At 45.1% G+C, this 23,925-nt stretch overlaps 1 protein-coding gene across 1 annotated transcript in view; it reads right to left on the reverse strand.

Annotated features, from left to right (window-relative positions):
• mypn (myopalladin) overlaps positions 1 to 23,925 on the reverse strand; it is a 400,028-nt gene that overhangs the window by 202,653 nt on the left and 173,450 nt on the right. Inside the window, 4 exon segments of the mRNA XM_072478794.1 lie at positions 5,082 to 5,105; positions 8,289 to 8,430; positions 21,825 to 21,896; positions 23,269 to 23,392. Of these exon segments, the coding sequence (XP_072334895.1) occupies positions 5,082 to 5,105; positions 8,289 to 8,430; positions 21,825 to 21,896; positions 23,269 to 23,392 (362 nt within the window).

Genomic DNA, 23,925 nt, shown 5'->3' on the forward strand with positions numbered 1-23,925 from the left:
CCCTGCCCCACCCCCATAACCCCACCTAACCATTTGAATACTAAGAGGCAATTTAGCTTGGCCAATCCACCAAGCCTGCACATCTTTGGACTGTAGTAGGAAACCCACGCAGACACGGGGAGAAAGTGCAAACTCCACACACACAGTCACCCGAGGCCAGAATTGAACCCAGGTCCCTGGTGCTTTGAGGCAGCAGTGCTGACCACTGTGCCACAGTGCCGTGCCTGGTACCTCATTCTAGTATCTCAAACCATGTATCCATAAGGCACGGTGTGCCATCAGCAGCATCAGGTTTGTACTGCACCATAAGCTGTAAACATGTGGCCTGGCAGATCCCTCGCTCCAACATTACCATCAAGCCAGGTTTTAATGAACATGGCACAAACAGAACTAGGCATGACTAACAAAGAGGTGCTAATCTGATGAAACTACAACACAAGACCCCTATATGCATGTTTAATAGAGGATGCAACATGTTTTTGGTAAACTAAGCAATCTGACAAGCAACAGATCAAGCCTACAGTCCCGCAACACCTAGTCATATACAATGGTGGCTGGAGGCTCAAACTATCAGCCCCAGTGCACCACTACAAGAGTTCCTTGTAGTGTGTTCTGGGCCCAATCACCAGGGCAGCACGGTAGCAAAGTGGTTAGCACAGTTGCCTTACAACTCCAGTGTCCCAGGTTTGATTCCCGGCTTGGGTCACAGTCTGTGCGGAATCTGCACATTCTCCGGGTGCTCCGGTTTGCTCCCACAGTCCAAAGACATGCAGGTTAGGTGGATTGGCTATGCTAAATTGCCCTTAGAGACCAAGAGCCCTTAGAGTTCCCTGAGTGGGGGGGGGTGGGGGGGGGGGGGGGGGGGATTCGCGAGCCCCGCGCCGGGCCGGAGAATCGCCGCAAACGCGCCACGCCGCCCCGATGCCGGCGCGCGATTCTCCGGGGTGCGGAGAATCGGTGCCATTTGCGCCGGCGCGTGTGTCGCAGCGCTAGTCGCTGTCCGAGGCCGGGCCGCCGATTCTCCGGCGAACGGCAGAGTCCCGCCGGCGCCGTTCACCCCTGGTCGCTGCTGGCGGGAACTCTGCCCGAAGGGTCGGGGGGCGGCCTGTGGGGCAGAGAAAAGCGCTCCTTCACCGGGTGGTCCTCCGATGGGGTCTAGCCCGCGATCGGGGCTCACCGATCGGCGGGCGGGCCTCTCCACCCCGGTCCTACTTTGTACGTGGCCGGTCCCTGAACCCCTACGCCATGTTTCTTTGGGGCTGGCGCACTGAAGAAGTCCCCCGCGCATGCGCGGGTTGGCGCGGTGCCCAATTGGCGCGGGGAAGGGAGGCTGGAGCTATGCGGGTCAGAATCGCTACTGCCCGCGGCCGTTTCGCACCGTCGTGAAATGCAACAGCGTTCACGACGGCGCCAACACTTAGTCTCCATTTCGGAGAATTGCGCCCAGGGTGTTTGCGTGTGATTTCACAATGTTGACATCTTAATTAGCTCTGAACTAATCAGCATTCTTTTTCCTGCAGTATAAATGTTGTGGTCATTTCAAATTTGGCATTCTTGCATTTGTCCTCACAAAAACATTTGCCAACCTGTCCCTCTTTTCAGGAACATTCAGCAATATTCAAATTCTGTACAACCAAATAACAATGTTCAGCTCAATTTGCAATTCCCAGATAATAAAGCAGTCCTTGCCCATATACAACAAAATGGCTTTTTTATTCACTTATGGAATGTGGATGTCGCTGACTAGGCCAGCATTTCTTGCCCATTCCTAATTGCTGTTCAGAAGGTGGAGGTGAGCTGCCCTCTTGAGCCATTGCAGTCCCTGAGGTGTTGGTCATCCACAGTGCCGTTAGGAAGGGAGTTCCAGGATATGGACCCAGCGATAGTGAAGGAACGGCCGATATATTTCCAAGTCAGGATGGTGAGTGACTTGGAGGGGGACCTCAGATGGTGGGGTTCCCAGGTATCTGCTGCTCTTGGCCTTCTGTATGGCAGTGGTTGTGGGTTTGGAAGATGCTGCCTAAGAAACCTTGGTGAGTTACTGCAGTGTATCTTGTAGATGGTACACACACCTGCCACTGTTCATTGGTGGTGGAGGGGGTGAATGTTTGTGTAAGGGGGAGCAATCAAGTGGGCTGCTTTGTTCTGGATGTTGTCAAACCTTTTGTTGCAGGGTCCACCAGGGAGATCTTAGTGTCCATATACACAAATCCTTAAAGGTAGCAGGGCAGGTTGGGAAGGTGGTGAAAAAAAGCAAATTGGGCTACTTTAGTTTAAAAATAGATGAATAGAATATAAAAAGAGATCATGTTGGTACTTTATAAATCATTGGTTCAGTATCAACTGGACTGTTGTATAAAATTCTAGGCATTATGCTTCAGGAGGTATGTCAAAGCCTTCAGACACAGACAAGGTTTCCCAGGATGTTAATGGATGAGGGACTTCAGTTACGAGGAGAGGTAAGAAAAGTTAGAACTCTTCTCTATAGAGAGAAATTTAAGCGGCGACCCAATAGAAGTTCAGATGATGAAAAGTTCTAATAGAATAGACAGAGAAAAACTATTCTCGCTGGCAAGAGGGTCAGTACCCAAAGACTGTGAGGGCCATGAAGAATCCAGCACGAGTTTGTAGAATAGAAAGAAATAACATTTATTTACAATTACGTATATATACAACAGCAGCATCAGTACTCCCTTGCTGCTCACTCCTCTCTAGCTGGTTCCATACTGGCGGGCTCTATTTATGCAGGGAATCTGCTAATGGTTTTTCTGCCCCCCTCATTGGGGAAGCTCATACTCCCTAAGGATTGTGGGATTGCCATTAGTCCCCAGCCAGTGGAAAGCAGGCAGGTTATAACATCCCTCCCCCGCAAAGTCCAAGGAATCCACCGAAGACCCTGGCGAAGAAGGGCGTCGGACTTGTTTTGCGCACCATTTGCACAAGGCGCTGGATGGGGCGGCGTGTAACAAGACGGAGAATGGTGCTTCCGTGATGAACGGCTTAACGGTTGTACATCCACGGCCCGTGGGACCGAGGACTCCCCCTCTGAGGCGTCCTGTGTCTCCATCTCGGAGTTGGAGTCAACTGCCTCCGTCACCTCGGCATCCCTATCTGCACGCGGTTCTGCAACGACCTGCGCAGGCTTTGAGTGCGGAGCCAGAAGAAGATTGTGAGGAATACTCTCTACGGTGTCTGGTCTCTGTGGCTGTAGACGTGAGCTCCGGGGGCAGGAATTCTTTGGAAGAAACGGTCTTCTAGACCGAACGTGGTCTACGTTTTTGCGCTGGAGACGACCCTGGGTTTGCACCTGGTAAGAGATAGGGCCCGTTCGGCAAAAGATAACGCCAGGGACCCACTGGGCACCACCAGCTGGTTCCATACTGGCCAGCTCTATTTACGCAGGGAATCTGCTAATGCTTTCTCCACCCCCCTCATTGGGGAAGCTCATACCCCTAAGGATTGTGGGATTGCCATTAGTCCCCAGCCAGTGGTAAGCAGGCAGGCTATAACAAAGACAAAAGGGAAATGAGGAGAAATGTTCCCACACTCGGAGAGTAGTAAAGATCTGGAACGGTCTGTCTGAAAATGTGGTGGAAGCTGATTGCATAAGTAATTTTAACAGGGAGTTGGAGAGATATTTGAGGATAAGGAATGGACAGGGTTAGAGATAGAAAAGCAGGAATATGAGAATAAAAATAGATGTACTTTAAAAGAGCTAGCACAGGCCGATGGGGCAAATGGCCTCCCTCTGTGCAGTACAGGTCTATGTGGTGGTCCTTGCATTGGCAGTGGAATAAAAAACCCTCTGAAATCTGGAATCTAGGCAAGGTGAAAACAACTGCCCATTCATTCGGCTATTGTCATCCCTTGAGAAAATATTCTGCCTGTATGCAGGCGACTGAGGGAGCCCAGCTCTGAAAGAAGCCAGAGGAAAAGAAATTGGGGGCAGTGATTACCTTCACAGTGATGGGAAATGCATTGTTTGGTGTTAAAATTCATTCCTCCCAACATTCCTTCTGACAACTGCACCGAAAAGTGAACAATAGTACTGGGCTGGATTCTCCGGTCCGCCAGCCGCCTGTTTCTCGGTCGCGCGCCGTTCGCTTTTCCCATTGTAACCACCCCACGCTGCTGCAAAACCCACTGGCAGGGGTGTGCTGGTGGCAGGAAAACTGAATCCCAATGATCGGAGAATTCCAGCCGATATTACCTGCAAGTCTCAACACCCTCTGCTGGTCACAGATATAATGACATGATTAAATTCAACAAAACGGGTCCTCGCACAAAGCGTGTGCATAGAATCATAAAACCCCTACAGTGCAGAAGGAGGCCATTTGGCTCATCGAGTCTGCACAGAGCCCCCAAAAGAGCCCCTACCTATGCCACTCCTCCGTCCTATCCCCGTATCATGTCTTTGGACGGTAAGGGGGAATTTAGCATGGCCAATCCACCTAACCTGCACATATTTGGACTGTGGGAGGAAACCGGTGCTCCTGGAGGAAACCCACGCAGACATGGGGAGAATGTGCAAACTCCGCACACACATAGTCACCCAAGGCTGGCACATTGACGATAGGATTGACGATAATCTATTGCCCCAGAGCCCCTCCAATCTTTGTATCCGTGCTCACTCAAGTGAGGCATTCTTTTCCCATTTCTCAGAGTACAAATTTACTCATAATGAGGAAGCCTTGCTGTTAAATGTCAACTTGGACACTACAGTTGAATTGAGGCTGCACGTGCAATATAACTGCAGTTTGATGGTGCGCTGTACACCTTTAATCACCTCACAAAGTCCTATGTGCTCTTGAAAACTGTCATGACGTGGCTGTCAGAGCATAGCTTTCCTGCATTTTTAGGAAATTCTTGGGGCTCACTCGGACGCCCTGCCCGTGATCCATCTGTTTCTCATTCCACCCTGTGACTGCACAAGTGAATTCACAAGGAAGGGCAGCACAGTGTACACTGGTCTTTCCCCTCCCTTCAGAAAGTTTGAGAACCATCGCATTTATGGCCAGCTTTGCTGAAATGCCTAGTCAATAAAAATGGCAAAGAGCCTCCTAATAGGCACAGTCACTTACCTGAATCACTCATTGACCGTGGCTCTAGATAAATAGCAAGGAAAGAGAGAAGAGAGAATACGTAATTAGGAGTTTTCTCATTTGGACAACATTTTTCAAAAGAAGCATTTAATAACAATTAAGATTTACAAAATTAAAAATTAAATTTTGCAGCGTTAGCTCCATTTGAATCTGCCAAGGATTTTAAGGGTGCACATTTGGAAATATTTCAAAGGTGCTATCAAAAAGCATATTCTCAAATCTGTAGTGTTGGTAATGTTACTGGACTAGTTATCCAGAATCCTCAGCAAATGCTCTGGAGACATGAGTTGAAATCTCAATTGGAAATTTTAAATGCAATAAATAAGCACAAAATAAAAGGTTAGTGTGCATGATGGTGATCATTAAATTAAGTCATTGTTGTTTTAAAACCCCATCTTATTCAGTCATGCCCTTTAGGGAAGGAAATCTGCCATCTTTACCAGGTCTGATCTACATGTAATTCTAGACCTATAGCAATGTGGTTAACTCTTAACTGGCCAATGAAATGACCTAGCAAACTTCCCAGTTGTACCAAAAAAATACTGAAAAGTCTGAGAAGAATAAAACTGGACAGACCCCTTGGTATTAAGCTAGCTACCAAATGATACATTCTCTTTAAGTCAACACTGCGATGTCCTCCTTACTAACATCTTGCAACTTGTGCCAAAATTGGGAGAGCAGACCAAGAGATGAGTCAAGTAATAAGCTGACATAGCCATTCCTGCATATGTTCGACCCCACTGGCAGGACAGATCTATCAGAGGTGGCAGCTCAGGCAGGTGGTAGTGGCTTTGGGAATCCTCAACATTGACTCCAGAACCTCTGAAGCCATCAGATCAATCATACACATGAAAACCTTATCGAATTCCTTTTGGAAATCCAGGTATACAACATCTATTGGTTCCCCTTTAGCTACCTTGCTTGTTACATCCTCAAAGAGGTTCGTCAAATACAATTTACCTTTTGTATCCGGTCATATTATAATTTTCTAAGTGCATTATGGGCCAGGGTTTAGAAACTCCAAAGTATATTATGGAGTTCACCTGACCTATAACCTTTTGTTGAATTTGGCAAGGGTGAACACAAGAGCCTTCACTTGAGGTGCAATTCAACAGTCTGCCTAGTGTCATGTGATCGTACCTTTAAGAAATGGATGTTTAAGCAATGTACCTTTAAGAAATGGAGCTGATCGTATTACTGAAGTAATGTCAGAGGGTGGGGGGAGCTGAGCTCACTTCTGCTTTTTTGAGTTTCAGTTTGAGAAGACAGCTGGGAGTGTCTGTGTGTTTTGCTGTGAGCTGCAGGAAGAAACACAGAGCTGGTCTGTTGATGTCTGCAATCCAAAGACTATAAATATATTGAATGCAACCCAATGTGTTCTTATTTTTGAAGGTTTGAAGTCTTTGGATGTTTTGGGGGTTCTGTAAACCCGGACCCATAACACTAGACACTTTAATCAAAATAAGCTTTATTCGAAGAACTTAATTAACATTTATATACAAACAAATAGCAAGAATTCTCATCAATTACAAACATAACGATACCCCACAGCTACAGTAATCTACATATAATACTTGATAAATTCCCCCTTAACTGTTCAATTCAAAAACAAAATCCCATGAACCAAAAAACCCTTTTCAAGGGCGTGGCATAGTACTCTACATTCTCACTTGAATAAAATTGGTTTTCCCTGAGATTATTACTCCATCTCACCAGCAGTTTTAAACCCTTCCGGAAAGCAAACGATATCTCATAAGTTACCAAAACAGCAGGTAGCTATAATCAATGTTTTTTTTTACTGGAACAGATATTTAAATGAAACTAGAGAGAGACAGGCCAAAACTCTTCATTCTCCTGTCTGAGTCCACAGCAGCCAAAACTGAAAGCGGAAGTAAAACTCACAGCCTCAACTTTTCTCTTCAGAAAGTTTGACTTCAACAAATGTGTGCTGTCTGTCATTTATTGGCCCATTGTTCCCAAGTGACAATTTATTTGGTTTTGGATCATTGCCATCTGAAGGTTACCCACAACTGACTTTAGATGGACTGTCCTGTTATCCCAGGTTTAACCCTCTCTCCTTTATTGAATAGCATTGTAACATTTGCAGGCCAGCAGTCCTTTGGCATGGAGAAGTGGTGGTGCAGTGATATTGGCACTGGATCAGTAATCTGGCAGCTCAGGCTCTGGGAACCTAGGTTCAAATCCCACCATGGCAGATGCAAACCTGGAATTAAAAATCTAATGATGCCCATGAAACCATTGTTGCAAAGACCCATCTAGTTCACTAATGCCCTTTAGGGAAGGAAAACCGTCGTCCTGACCCGGTCTGGCCGACATGTGACTCCAGATCCACAGCAATATTTACATAATCAAAGACCCCTCCCTCCCGGCTTACTCACTCTTCCAACTTCTTCTATCGGGCAGGTGATACAAAAGTCGGAGAACACGCACAGACTCAAAATCAGCTTCTTCCCCGCTGTTACCAGACTCCTAAACGATGCCGGTGTTATGTAGTTACATTGTGTACTTTGTGTTGCCCTATTATGTATTTTCTTTTCTTTTCTTTTCTCTTCATGTTCTTAATGATCTGTTGAGCTGCTCACAGAAAAATACTTTTCACTGCACCTTGGTACACGTGACGATAAACAAATCTAATCCAATCCATATGGTTGACTCTTAAATGCCCTCAGGTCATAAAGAAAAATAAAGTCCCATAAAACCAGTCTAAGAAGGATTGAGAGATTGGCATCAGAGCCTTGAATAGCTACACCCTTTTTTCCCTCAGTAATCTAAGATGCTTTTAAGTACCTGTTTTTATCCTATCCAATTTCTATACTATCCTTATATAGCATCCTTATATATTTTAAAAGACCATAAAGACCATAACCTTACATATTTTTTATTGCAGATGATTCCATTTTGATTCTGCTTAAAATTGTCCGTTCCTAGCCAATTGTATCTATATGAAACGTGAAGAATTACTTGTGATTGAATAAAAACTAACCAACCAAACTTCCTGGCTTTTTATTCAGAATACATTACCAATTGGACTTACAAACTTGCAGAAACCTCTTTGTAAATGAATTCCCATGTAGCTGTCCAATTAATACAATAAAATTCCCGAATGGACAGTTATATTATGTTTTACGGTGTCAATTAATCGCGACTTTAATACACAATACTTACTTTTCTGCAGGATTCGAAAATCAGGAGAATCTTCTATTAAAGTTTCCTCCCTGTACCATTCCATTTTTGGGAAAGGTATTCCTTTAATACGGCATTCCAACACGACCAGCTGTCCCTCTTTCACTGTCACATCTTGTAGTGGCTGAAAATCATGATCATGTTAATTTATCAGCCTGAAGTTTTTTCTCTCTTGGCTAAGTACTTACATTCTTGTTTTACACAAGAGGATAAATATCCCCCAGGTATTTCTTTCGTATTTTAGCTCATAAAATATTTTTGAATGATTGTAACTGTTAATTGTCACAACAGACTGATATACAGGAGAGATGATGACAGAAAAATAAATCCAATTTTTGTTTAAATAAACATGTGGATTGGATGAATGAAAAGGTAGGTGGATGATAGCAGGATAGTTAGATAATAAAGGACTGAGCAGTAGGTGATACACTGATAAATAGCTATATCCTTCTATTTGTTCAAGTTACAATCTGCTTTGGGTAGAAAGTCAGGGGCTGGATTCTCTCATGCCGGGGCCGGGCCAGGAAATCCCCGCAACCGGCGCGAATCGTGGATGCCAGAACGTGTTCTCCCCAGAGCGGAGAATCAGCACCATTGGCGCCAGCGTGGTTGGCGCAGCGCTGGTCGGGGGCCGCTCTACGTGGCCCCCCCGCCGATTCTCGGCCTGGGAGCAGCTGTCGTAAAAAAGCCGAGTCCCGTTGGGGCCGTCCACACCTGCTCTCAGCCGGCGGGAACTCAGCGTGGAAGGGTGGGGAGGCAGCCTGTGAGGGAGAGGGGGGTCCGACCCTGGGGGGGGGGGGGCTCCGATGTGGCCTGGCCCGTGATCGGGGCCCACCGATCGGCGGGCCGGCCTCTCTGGCTAGTGCCTCCTTTCTTCAATGCGCCGGCCCCTGTAACCCTGCGCCATGTTGCGTCGGGGCCAGCGCATTGAAGGGAGCCGCTGCGCATGCGTTCGTTGGCGCCGGTGCCACTGCGCATGCGCGGACCCCGCGACACCCAGTTCACGCCGGGATCAGCAGCTGGAGCGGCGTGAACCGCTCCAGTGCCATGCTGGCTCCCTGTAGGGGCCAGATTTGCTGATCCTGAGGCCGTGTTGACGCCGTCGGGAAACACTTAGCCTCAGGATCACAGAATCCCACCCCAGTTTCCTGATGCAAAGAATGAAGTCCCAGAATTCCAACATTGGTTCCTGATTCAGGCAAAAGCTGCTGAAACAAAGGTGAAGTTTAGTCAGTGAACTCCCAAAGGACCAGGAGAATTGTGATATCAAATCCATTGCAAACATTAGGATGGGGGTTGTTAGCACATTTCAGCATTTACAAAAGATTTTTTGTATGTGTAATGTTGGATTGGTTTTTATTCATTGAATTCAGAAGGTGCCTGAGATGAAAATGCAAAGTAGGTGTGGAGGAGGGAGCAGGACCTCAATCAAAGTAGTTGGGCTGGATTCTCCGTCCCGCCGTGCCAGATTTCGGTTCAGCATGCCAGCGGGATGCTCCGTTTCGCCTATATGTTCTGGGCGTGTCCGGCACTCGATGGGTTTTGGAGGGGCTTTGCGAGGACCGTGTCTAAGGTGGTGAACACCCGGGTCAAGCCGAGCTGGGGGTTAGCATTATTTGGGGTATCGGACGAGCCGGAAGTGCAGGAGGTGAAAGAGGCCGGTATTCTGGCCTTTGCGTCCCTGGTAGCCCGGCGGAGGATTCTGCTACAGTGGAAGGATGCGAAGCCCCCAAGCGCAGAAGCCTGGATCAGCAACACGGCAGGGTTCATTAAATTGGAGAGGGTAAAGTTTGCCTTGCGAGGGTCTGTGCAAGGGTTCTTCAGGCGGTGGCAACCGTTCCAGGGGGTGGGGGCGGGGGGGGGGGGGGGGGGGGGGGGCGGTGAGGGAGGGCGTTTCGGGTATGTGTTTATTATTGTTTCATGGGGGGGGTTTGTACATTGGGGGAATTCGCAATATAAATGTATGATGTTGATCTGTGTGTTTTATGCTTTTCTTTTTTCTGTAAGGGGGGGGGGGTTTGTTGAAAATGTGCTAAAATTTAATAAAAATATATATTTTTTTGAAAATGTTTTTAAGATAAAAATAAATAGTTTTTTGAAGAATAAAGGGATTAAGGGTTATGGTGTTCAGGCCGGAAAATGGAGCTGAGTCCACAAAAGATCAGCCAAGATCTCTTTGAATGGCGGAGCAGGCTTGAGGGGCCAGATGCCTACTCCTGCTCCTAGTTCTTATGTTCTTTCAGTCATCGAGTCTATTGTTTCACTTTGACCCGAGAAAATGCATCATTCTGACCTGCAAAACATCGCCGTGTGGGATAGGGGTGGTCCTATGCCATAAAATGGAGCATGGCTCAGGGAGGCCAATTGCCTTCGCATCTGGAAAGCTTTCTGAGGCTCAACGTAAATACGCACAGATCAAGAAGAAAGGCTTTGTCATCATCAACGGTGTCAAGAAGTTTCACCATTATGCTTATGGACGACGTTTCACAATAATAACGGACCACAAATCTCTATTGGGGGTCCTTTGTGAAGATAAGCGGATACCACCAATCACCTCTGCCAGAGTACAACAGTGGGATTTGATGTTGGAAGCCCATGGTTACATCTTTTAGCATCGGCCAGGCACACAAATTACAATCGCTGATGTGCTGAGCCGGCTCCCATTTCCCAAGAACCTGGCACCCCCTCAAGAAATCATCTTGGCATTGAACCTTTTGGCCACCCTGCCAATTTCATCCAAACATAAATTAGAATTCTCGCTCGTAGCTACATTTGGTGGTCCGGCATAGATAAAGGTATTGAACACATGGTGTTCCAGCGTGACCCCTACCACACACAGCACATGCTGCCATCTACGGCCAGACTCCACCATTGGGAGTGGCCTGGTCGTTCGTGGACATGGGTACATAGAACATACAGTGCAGAAGGAGGCTATTCGGCCCATCGAGTCTGCACCGACCCACTTAAGCACTCACTTCCACTCCATCCCCGTAACCCAATAACCCCTCCTAATCTTTCTGGTCACTAAGGGCAATTTATCATGGCCAATCCACCTAACCTGCACGTCTTTGGACTGTGGGAGGAAACCGGAGCATCTGGAGGAAACCCACGCAGACTCGTGCAGACTCCGCACAGACAGTGACCCAGCGGGGAATCGAACCTGGGACCCTGGCGCTGTGAAGCCACAGTGCTATCAACTTGTGCTACCATGCTGCCTCGTGGACGTGTGGACTTTGCTGGTCCTTTCTTGGGCAAAATTGACGAATTCAATACCTCCGGGTTGGAGGAGCCAGTTGGGTGACTAAGGCAGTCTACGGGACCCAGAAAATCCCCCAACAGGATAACATTGTGATGGATTGTTATGGACTATCTTCCTTTGTGTTCCTCAGCCCGTAATGTATATAGTTACTGTATATAGCTTATTTATAAATATGTCATTGAAGAACTTAAGGCAGGTGGGATGTGGCCTCTTTAGGGTATGTGGCCTCACAGTCCATGTGGCTGGCTCGGGGCCTATCGTGTGGGAGTGCGCAAACCGTGACCAATGGGGAAAAAGCAAGGGGCCCAGGGAGCGGGGTCCTGTTCAGAGTTAACCCTGGAGCCAGAGTTAGTGAAGACCTGCATAGAGACTCTGTGCCTGTGTATAATTTATCCTTGTTAGTTGCCAATAAAACCACCTTTCCTTCATATTGAAGTCTACCTGGTATTGCCTGGAGCCACCACAAAAGGTGAGCGGGCAACAAAATGGCAGATGGAGTATAATGTAGGGGAGAGTGACAAAAATTAAAAAAGCAGAATACGTTTTAAAAGGCATAAAGCTTTTTAAGTGTTGATGTTCAAAGAGAATTGGGTGTGTTTATACAAGGAACACAGAGAGTTAATGTGTAGGTGCAGCAAGCAATTAGAAAGGCCAATGGCATGTTGGCCTTTATTTCGAGGGGATTGGAATACAAGAATAAGTAAGTTTTGGTGCAGTTGTTCAGTAGTTTGGTGAGATCACATCTGGAATGCTGGAATCACTTGCCCTTCGGGGTCTCATCAGCGATGCCATATTCCAACCGGTAGGGAGAACATACTCCAAGGGTTACTCAAAGTGACGGTGTACTTGGATGATATTCTGATCACAGGGAATTCAGAACTAGAACACCTGGCAAATCTAGATGAGGTCTTGTGGTGATTTTTGAAAGTAGGGATACATCTCAAAAGGGAGAAAAGCCCTTTCTGGATTCTATGTTCCTTATCCCGGTAGATGCACACTCCAAATGGTTGGGGATTTCCACGCTCTCCCGTGCTACAATCAAAAAACTATGACAGAGTTTTTGCACACATGGCATGCATGGTTCCAGACAATGGCACGGCCTTTACCAGTGGGTGTTCCAGGCCTTCATGAAATCAAATGGCATCAGCCATATTAGAAAAGGACGTTATCACCCAACGTTTAATGGACTGGCAGAACGGGTGGTGCAGACCTTTATAATCGGCATGAGAAAGCAATTGGCAGCATCCATAGAGACCAAGGTTGTGCGTTTTGTATTTGATTATAGAACCTCACACTGCAACAGAAATCGCCCCAGCAAAACTGTTAATGGGATGGCAGCTTTGCACGAGATGAGCCCAAGACTATTCCCAAACCTGGCAGTGAGGGTGGAGGCCCAACAAGTGAATATGAAAATAAATAATAATTATGTGAGATCCAAAAGAATATTCAAGACAGGTCTATGTGAGGAATATGAAGATGGCTCCAGCTAGGTCCCTCCGTGGGAGTACTGAGAGGGAAACAGACTTAAGGGGGGGAGAAACATTATGGTGAACATGAAGGACACGGGGCATCATCAATAGATCTCCCTGTAAGCTTCGTGGAATACAAGTTCCCCTATTGAGCGGGGGGAAGCTTGGCCAATAGGAGATTCATGATGGGGGCTCACAACCCGCTGTTCCCACCCAGACCGACATCTCCATTGATCATCGGGCTTGGACAAAAGTGTTGTACACCGCAGCTAGGGCCCTTTTTGTTGCTTTAATAAAGGGAGTTATTGTGAGAAGACAGGCCTTGGCAAAGCTATTAGAGTCTGGTAAGGGACCAATGATTATGGTGCAAGGTGAGTAAATAGGTGAAGATCAGCCACTGTCCAACTGAATGACGGCCTACTCCTGCCTGATCATACATTCCATATTAGAAGTGATATCAAACAGATTGTAACTATTAGAAAATTGTTATATATTATACACAAAATAAATCACCATGTTGGTTTACCATTAATTTCACCAGAATGCTGACCAATTTACCTCCTGAAAGACAGGAGAAATGAATGTGGTGGATGTAAAATCACAGCACATAAAATCCGAGTTTATTGAGCACATTTACATAACTGGACATTAAATGCAAAGGCAACTCTCCAGAATATAATAGCGTAAAAAAATGATTTGCATTTATATAGCGCCTTTCATAACCACTGGGTATCTAAAAGTGCTTTTTGGAGTGTAGTTGCTGTTGTAATGTTGCAGCCAAATTACATTCAGCAAACTCTCACAGTCAGCAATAATGACCAGATAATCTGATCTTTGCGATGTTGACTGAGGGTTAATTATTGACCAGGAAACTGGGGGAAACTCTGCTGCTCTATTTTAGAAATAGTTCCATGGGATCTTTTACATCCACCCAGGCAGGCAGACGGGGCCTTAAACATTGTATCCAAAAGACAGCTCAGGCCCCAGACCGGGACTAGAACCCAAAACCTCGTACGTGAAAGCCACACATGCTCCCAACTATAGTCAATGTAAAGATTCAACTGGGAGAAATAACTATTTTCCAGTAAAACAAGGGTGTAAACCAAGCTCTCCTTCAACATGCCCAAGAACTGAAGTACAATAACTTAGTCCTCGAATATTTTAGATGTCATCACACCTACCCCTTCAAGAACCTACTTTCCTTGCATCTAAATCATAGATTGCTAGGAATCTTGAAAGTGCATTATTAGGTTACTAACAAGAATACTATTTCTTAAAATCTAACTTTATTATCAGTCCCTAAAATCTAACCTTCTAGTTTACCAACACTTGACTTTATAAGATATTCTTATTGGTGGAATATTGAGTGGGAAAAGTTACAAGTAGGGTACAGCGTAGAAAAGACGGCAAGGCAGACGGATTCTGAGAGTTTGTGTCAAGTTTCAAAAGACAAAAGGACACGACCTCTGGGGAACACTGCTTGTGTCTCTCGTTACCAGATAAAGAACCATGGAGTGTGAAAGCAGTGAGACACAATGGACATTCCTTATGGAAATGTTCCTCCCTAACAGCACTGTGTACCTAAGCCACATGGACTGCAGCGGTTTAAGAAGGCACCTCAACCCCATCTTCTCAAGGGCAATTAGGGTGGGCAATAAATGCTGGTCTAGCCAGCGACACCCACATCCCATGAATGAATTTAAAAAATGTAAGGGGAGCAACAGCCACAACCTGATTAGTCAATGAAAGTGTCCTCTCACACCTGGGGCTGAAGATGACTGGGGTATGGGAGGGGTTAATTGGGTAATAGCCAGAATAATATAAACTCTCACTTTGTTTTTTGCACACTGAAGAGAAAGAGCATCCAGAGACAAGAACGAATCACGACAGACAAGGGAAAGCGAAAGATGGAGATAGAGAGAGAAAGATGGATCAAGAGAGAAAGAGAAAGATGAAGGAAGAGATGCTCAGAGGTATGTGGCCACCTAAAATGGTGTCCAGCAAGCAATGCTGGGAAAAGTGGTCAAGGATATGGAAAAGCAGGCTGCAGGCAGATCAAATAAAGCTACAGGAAAAGGCTTTGCAGATTTCAAACAATTTCACAGCTTGATGCGAATAACATAAGTAAAGGGCTATCTCCAGGCCATCAACAAGATCAATAGAGCTGTCTTGTTAATCACAATTGTTTACCAGACACAGCGGCACCTAACTTCATTATTTGGAAGAGCCTAGATGTTTCCAACACCTTCAAGTATGGCCACTGAATGCCCACCTCAAAATTGATGTGGCAGCCCCTGATTGGACTTTATCGATCAGGCCGATTGAGCCCTGATCAATTGATTGGCAAATGACCCAGAGACCGCCCACCACAAGAGTCACGAAAGTCAAACAGCATAAGAATTACTACACGGATTCATTCTTTCTCTTGAGCAGCAGTAACTAACAACGGTGACTTCCACCGGCCAACGAAGGAGACTATCCACACTACCAACAGAAGGAAGACCAGTGCCAGAAGAGAACTGTCATGATATTCAAACACACATCACAACACACATCATGATAGACAGACCAACAGACCAATTAGCACACATAACACGACAGCCAATCACAGACAAGAGCAGACACAGTATAAGACAAGAAACACGACACCTCCTGGTCAGTCCATCTGGAGACAGGACAAGGCCAGGACCTCATTAACAAGACACTCACACAGTCACCACGTGCTTAGTACAAGGTCAGATGTGTAAATAACTAGTTGGAATAAAACTGCGTTGTACCAATCGCAACCATGTTGGTTCGTCTGTACCTGAGAGCACCCAACACCATAAGAACCAGATTGATAACCAACTAACAAAGGACTACAAGATTGGAACTACAGATAACAGGCCTGTATATGCTCAGTACTTGTCAGTCAATGCCAAGTTAAGTTAAGATCTTGGAACTATTGGGTATATAGTGTAACCTATGATTGGAGTGTGTGATTGAATAACCATAACCATTGTGTGCACGTGAATAAATATTGTTCTGTTTTATAAACTGAGTCTCACAGTCATTTGTCCACCGTATATGAGTTAAGACACACTGTGGTTTAGAAAGGGCAACAGGTCAAAAGACCAAAACTGTGAGAGAAATTACTTTGTGCGCTCTGCTGTCCAGATCTTGACATTGGAATATATTCCGCGTTAAACTATAAATCACTGCTTAAGTTTGTTTGACATAATTTACCTGAGAACTTAATAAACTTGTCCAGACTTACTCAATAAAGTCAATTCACAACAAAACTTTGCTGTCAAGTCTGTTCCTGGATTAAGTGGTGCAAAAATCCCCAAAATCTTACAAAGGGAACTTCCACTCTTTGCATTTGTTGCAACTTATTGCAATAGCAAGCAGAAAATCTGGGATAAAATAAATCTTACCATGAAGAAAGGGTTACTTCCAGAGCAACAAAAATTAATGGAGAGAGAAAAATACAAATAAACGCTAATTTAAAAAAATTAAAAAACAGAAATTTACAAGTGAGCAAGAAATAATGTCAATCTATGAAATAAATGACAAGACTAAGAAAAGGTAATTGTAGGTGTCCTGCATTTATTATTCAGTGATGCATCTTACTTTTCTAGCCATTTTATTGATTTCAGACGATAACTGGCTATTATAATGTGAGTAGGCTGTATCAGAAAATCTAAATTATCCAAAATGCGATCAGCCCTGAAGAGTTCGGTTAACGGAGATCGGACTTGTAAAATGTTGCACAATGAAATTCTAGTTAGTCGAAAGGCTAATGATGCAACAAACACCACTGTTCAAAATAAAATGCCTACCATCTACTGGTATTAATTTTTTTCATAGATAAAGCATAGTTTACTGATTTCTGGGGAGACAAATGATTAATACATAGGAAAACAATGCAACAGTAGAAATGATATGGTCAGCTTAATTTCTTAAAGCTCCCGCATCTCAGAAATTCCTACTACGCGACTGGGTGTTCCTACATCTACTGCTTTGGAGAGGCCGTGGCTTTGGAAGATGCTGTGTAAGGAAGCTCAGCGAGTGATGCAGTGTATCCTGTGGATGGTACACACAGCTGTCAATGAATGCCGGTGATGGAGGTAGCAAATGTTTAAGATGGTGGATGGGGGTGCCAATCAAGTGGGCTGCTTGTCCTGGATGGTGTTGAACCTCTTGTGTATTGTTGGAGCAGCACCCATCCAGGCAAGTGGAAAGTATTCCATCACACTCTTGACTTTAAATGGTGGACAGGCTTTGGAGAGTCAGGAGGTGAGATACTCAACACAGAATTTCAAGCCTCTGCCCTGCTCTGGTAGCCACAGTATTTACATGGCTGATCCAGTTTCGCTTCAGGTCAATGATAACCTCCAGGATGTTGACAGTTTGGGATTCAGTGATGATAATGTCATTGAATGTCAAGGGGAGATGGTTAGATTCTCATTTGCTACAGAGGGCCATTGCCTAGCACTTATCAGCCGAACCCTAAATATTGTCCATATCTCATTGCATTTGGAAACAGATGGTTTCAGTATTTGAAGAGTCACAAATGGTGCTGAACATTGTGTAATCATTTGCAAACATCCACCCCTCTGACCTCATAGTCCAAAGAAATGATTGACGATGCACCTGGGGATGTTTGGACCTAGGATCTACCCTGAGGAACCTTTGCAGCAATTTCCTGACTCTGTAATGATTAGCTCCCAACTACCACAACCATGGTGCTAGGCGGGACTCCAACCACTGGAGAGCTTTCCCCGCTGATTTTCATTAACTTAATATTTCCGGGGTTGCCTTTGGGTGAAATGCGGCCTTGGCATCATGGACAATCACTCTAACGTCATTTGTTGAGCTCAACTCTTCTATTCATGTTTAGACCAAGGCTGTAATGAGGTCGGGAACCAAGTGGCTCTGACGGAACCCAAACTGAGTGTCAGTGAGCAGATTATTGCTGAGTAAGTGCTGCTTTATAGAATTGTCACTGACCCTTTCCATCACTTTGCTGATGATTGAGAATAGACTGATGGATAATTGGCTGGGTTGGATTTATTCTTCATTTTGTGTGCAGGACATACCTGAGCAATTTTCCCTATTGCCAGGTAGATGTCAGTGTTGTAGTTGTACTAGAACAACTTAGCTAGGGGTGCGGCTGGAGGACCAGTTTTCAGCACTTTAGCTGGTATGTTGTCAGGGCCCATAGCCTTTGCTGTCTCCAATGCCTTCATCTGTTTCTTTATAACATGTGGAGTGAATCGAATTGGCTGAAGACTGACAGCTGTGATGTTGGGGGCTTCAAAAGGAGGCCAAGATGGATCCACTCGGCACTTCTGGCTGAAGGATGTGTTAAGGGAAAGTCGTGTTTGACAAATTTAATTGAATTTTTTGAGAAGATAACCAGGAGTGTTGATGAGGGTAATGCATTTGATTTGGTCTATATAAACGTTAGCATGGTTTTTGATATCTGATGGCAGATTGGCCAAGAAAGTAAGAGCCCATGGGATCCAAGGGAAAGTGATACATTGGATCGAAAGTTGGCTGAGGTGTAGGAAGCAGAGGGTGATGGTAGAGGGATTTTCTGTGACTGGAAGACTGTTTCCAGTGTGGGACGCTGCAGGGCTCGGTGTTGGGACCCTTGCTATTTGCGGTGTACATTAATCGTTTGGACTTAAATGTAAGCGGTATGATCAAGAAGTTCGCGGATGGCATGTAAATTGGTAGGGTGGTAAATAGTGAGGCGGATAGTCATAGACCGCAGGAGGATATTGATGGACTGGTCAGGTGGGCAGAGTAGTGGCAAATGGAATTCAACCCGTAAAGGTGTGAGGTAATACACTTGTGACGAGCTAACATGGTAAAGGATTACACTATGCGTGGTAGAATCCTGGACAGTACTGAAGATAAGAGGGATCTTGGAGTGTGTATCAACAGATACCTGAAGGTGTCTAGAGAGATAAATAAGGTGATTAAGAAGGCATATGGGATACTTGCCTTTATTAGATGAGGCATAGCCTATAAGAGCAAGGAGTTCATGTTGGAACTGTATAAAACGCTGGTTTGGCCACAACTGGAGTACTGTGTGCAGTTCTGGTCACCACACTAGGAAGGATGCGGTTACACTGGAGAGGGTGCAGAGAGAATTTACCGAGAATGCAGCCTAGGCTGGAGAGTCTGAGCTATGAGGAGAGATTGGATAAGCTGGGGCTGTTTTCCTTAGAGCAGCAACAGTTGAGAGGTGACCTTATAGATGTGTATAAGATTATGAAGGGCATAGATAGGGTGGATAGGAAGGCACTTTTTCCATTAGTTGAGGAGTCAGTAACTGGGGGTAAAGATTTAAGGTAAGAAATAGAAGGCTGAGAGGGGAATTGAGGGAAACATTTTCACCCAGAGGGTGGCGGGAGTTTGGAACTAACTGCCTGCAAGGGTGGTTTAGTCAGAAACTCTGATAACATTGAAGAAGATTTTAGATATTCCCTTGCACTGCCGTAACTCCAGGGCTATGGGCCAAGTGCTGGAAAATGGGATTAGTGTAGTCAGATCTTTGTTGACTGACATGGACACAACGGGCTGGATGGTCCCCTTATGTGTTGTGAATATCTATGAATCAATGAAGGTGGTTGTCTATATCTCAGCCTTGTCTTTTGCACTGGCCTCCCCATCATTGAGGATGGGGATGTTTGTCAAGCCTGCTCCTCCAGTTAGTTGTTTTATTGTCCACCACCATTCACAACTGGTACAAGGACAGCACAGCTTTAATCAAATCTATTAGTTGTGTGATTGCATGCTGCTTCTGCAGTTTGGCACACATATAGACCTGTGTTAACACCTCATTTTTCGGTGTGCATCGTGCTGCTCCTGGCATGTTCTCCTGCACTCTTTAATGAACCAGGGTTGATCCCCTGCCTTCATGGTAATGGTAGAGTGGGGTCATGCTGGGTCGTCACATTACAGATTGTGGATGAGAACTATTCTGCTGATGCTGATGGTCCAAGCAGCTCATGGATATTCAATTTTGAGCTATTCTGAATCTGTCCCATTTAGCACAGCGGTAGTGCCACACAATGAGGGAGTGAGCTGGCAAAAAACATTGGCAATCTGGTGTAAGACCAATTAACAAAATTCTTGAGGCTATTGTGATGAATGTGTGAAATATTTATACAGATTATATTATATATCTGTTGCAGTAATATCATTACATAATCTAAGTTAAGGTATCCAGATTCTGTGGCTGCAAAAGGGGAAATTAAGATGACATAAAAGTGAAACCATCATTCATTCCAGCCATGCATATTGTTTATCCATATAGAGCTAATGGAATTTTGTTCAGAGAAGGAAGATTCCCTGGGGTTTTAGATAATCATGGGGTTGTGGTTAGCCTTAGTAAGATGGTCATAACCCAGTTAGTGGGACAAAGAAGGTTTAATTAATGGGAGGAGCCAGGTCTGTAGCAGATAGTTTAGCTTTTAATTTTGATAGGAGCTTAATGCTGAGCAGGAGCTTTTGCCAAAGGCTGTCAGGCTAAGCATTAGTTTCCCAAAGACAACAAGACTTACAGCTGGTGTCTGAAAGGGTTTCTCTCCCTCTTCAACCAGTCTTTCCAAGAAATCTCTATACAAGTGTACAGTAAGTAACCGTGTGTTTGCTAGCTTTAATTACAGGTGGCTTTTGACCTGTGATGGGCTTTGCTTGATTGGAGATGAAGAAGGTATCAGTTAGAAGTTAAAGTGTTTCTTTTTATTGTTAAAAATTGTTTAACTGTTAATTGAAAAGCTATTTTCTGTGATGTCAATGTAGTTTAATCCTGTGTTAATAATAATGCCTATTTTAAGACAAAAGTTAACTATTAGTCAATGAAATCACTCCTGGAGTAAAATTCCTTTCATCAGTTTTACAAATTTAAATTAAGTGTTTGGGGTTTTTGTCCAGTGTCCAAGCAAATGTCAGGATCTGTTCTGGGATCTTAACACTGTAGGTAAGCTAAGGCTGACTGCATCCTAGTATCCTTATAAAAAACAGACATTGCAAAATTTGGCACATGGCTTCAGTGGCACTGCTGCCTCACAGCTACAGGGTCCCGGTTTCAATTCTAGCCTTGGATGACTGTATGGATTCCAGACTTTCTCCTCGTGTCTGCGTGAATTTCCTCCGTGTGATCTGGTTTCCTCCAACAGTTCAAAGATGTGCAGGTTAGGTGGATTGGTCATGCTAAATTGCCCCTCAGTGTCCAAAAGGTTCGGTGGGGTTACGGGGATAGGATGGAGGCGTGGGCTTAAATAGGGTGCACTTTCCAAGGGCCGGTGCAGACACAATGGGCCGAATGGCCTCCTTCTGCACTGCAAATTCTATGATTCTATGAACACATCCAATGGCCCAACCCATTGGTAGACTCTCACAGGGCTGATAGATCAGTTTAACAATCAAACATATGTTATTCTCTAAGTCTGAATAAAGACTGTAGACTTACAGTTAACACAAACACGTTATTCAAAGGGTTTGTTCTGCTTCCAGAGCTCAACTAGATGTAAAACAGTCAGGAGGTATCACCGGTGAAACTAAGGTAAACTGCCTATGCTGAGCTGTCTCTGTGTGCTGCTGCTCACTAGCCCTGTGCTTCTGAAAGAGGCGGACCCTACCTTGGGCTGGACCCTTTATACCCGTCTCTGATGCTGCTCTCTAGTGATGCTGTGGCTGTTACATCTGTCTGTAGTCCCTGGTGTATGTGCAGATGTATGTACAGATGTACAGATCACTACAAAACAAATTATTTTTTTCAACTTACAATACCTTAGTAAAAACTGGAGCAGCCATGAGGGGCAGACCATCCAATCCCTGCAGCAAATTTGTGGGGCTGTGTATCTAGTGGAATAATAATACAGTTTTACCCAACTTCAGAAAGGTCAAAACAAAACAATTGTACATCCTGGATAAGCAGAACAGATACAACGGCACCTGAGAAGAAAACAAGTAAGTTAATGTTTCAGATGTACCAATCGTATGCTCCCCCGCCCCCCCCCCCCCCCCCCCCCCCCCACCACCACCACCCAACACTCGAGGGGAGTCCATTAAAAAATGTGCCGTGATGTTGCAGTCCCATTTCTGACTCAGCTCTGCTGATTGTAGCTTCCCTCGAAGGTGTTGGCTTGGTTGACAGACCCTCTGGTATTCTGAAACATTAAGATACCCTTACTTTTCATAAATGCTGACACTTGTGCTTGTGACAGTTCCTGCTTTGTTTAAAACAAGTTTTTGTTTCATTTTGCAACATGTCGTTGTTAGCCTGACAGAAACAGGAAACAGCCCATTCACCCAACAACAAAACCAGCTCAGTGGTCAGAAAGAAACATTGTAAACTTGTTAATCTCCATGAGGGAAAATGTATTGTCCCCCTACACTTGCCATAATGTAAGAGGTCTTACAACATCAGGTTAAAGTCAAACAGGTTTATTTGTAATCACGAGCTTTCGGAGCGTAGCTCCTTCATCACCTGATTGTTTGAGTACACAGATATAACGTTAAATTTAAAAAATAAAGGGAAGAAGCTTCTGGACTTAGTCGCTGCCAAAACAGTGGGACCGGCGATCTTCAGGTTAGCTACTCAATTTACTAATGGGCGGGATTAGCTATGGCTCCTTAAGCCAGCCATGACATTAATGTGCCTCCTCCATGTTGCCCAAACAATTGGGGAGATTGGGAGTGAGGGGGGTGGGGTTCAGAATGGAACATCTTATCAGCCACTGGCAGTGCAAGTCCACCTGCTCCACTGGGATGAAGGTCTTGTTTCAGAAGACTGCAGATGACAGCAGTGGCCTGCCATGAGAGCCCACGCTTCCTGAGGGCTTGAATCCTGCCCCATAGAAACCTGGAACATGCGAGGATCCTGACCTGACCTCAATTTCAGGGATTGACTGTGTATTCAAACAGCCATCCCACCCATGCCTTGACCGGGAACATTTACCCCAAATTTTTAAAAAAAGAAATTGACAAGTATTTAAGAATGAGAACATGGGAAATGAGCAGAAACATTGCCATAAATACACAATTTTAATTGAAGAGCCCGCACTGTAATTCTAGATGGAAAAAAAAAGTTTGGACCAATATTTTTATTCCCCCGTTTTACTGTTTTTTCCTTCTGGGGCAGATGTGATGGTCCAAATTGCCTTCTTCAGTGCGTGACTCTGTGACCCTCGGTAAATTCTGAAAAGAACACAGAACGTTGAATCAATAATACCTGATCAATTGGTCGCACTGGGGGTGAATCGACTGTGGAGTGTAACTGTTGAAACTCTGTATGAACAGTTGTAGGGTTGGATGGGGATGGAGCTGTAGCAGTAATGTTAATCTTTTCCTGAACCCTACATATAAACACATTATTGGTTAGAGCCAATACCTGATAACCTTTTGGCTTTCAATTATTTTCAATCTTACATAATCTAAACTTTAAAAAATCATTCACTTCAACATAAATCCACAAATAATCGACTTCACTTAACTTGGCCTATCACTCGCTGCTTGCACTGTTTGGGAAGCAAGCAGTCCTGTGTTGTAGCTTCACCAGGTTGACACCTGATTTTTAGATATGCCTAGTGTCTCTCCTGCACTCTTCATTGAACCAAGGTTAATGCCCGGACTTAAAGATAATGGGCGGGATTTTCCGAGACTCCGCGCCAAAATTGTGCTCGGCACGGACCAGAGAATCACCACCAGTCGGGGGCATTTGAAAGAGGCCCCCGCAGCGATTCTCCACCGCCAACTGGCCGAGTTCCCGCCGGCGTGGTTCACTCATGGTTCCACCCAGCGGGAGCTCGGAGTTGCAACTGTGGACCCAGTCTGCGGCCGCCCTGATGGGGAGCGGGGGTATCCGTCACCCCAGGCGGCCTCCAGGACG

The sequence above is a fragment of the Scyliorhinus torazame genome, chromosome 16, assembly GCF_047496885.1.
Source record: "Scyliorhinus torazame isolate Kashiwa2021f chromosome 16, sScyTor2.1, whole genome shotgun sequence".
NCBI classification, from domain to species: Eukaryota; Metazoa; Chordata; class Chondrichthyes; order Carcharhiniformes; family Scyliorhinidae; genus Scyliorhinus; species Scyliorhinus torazame.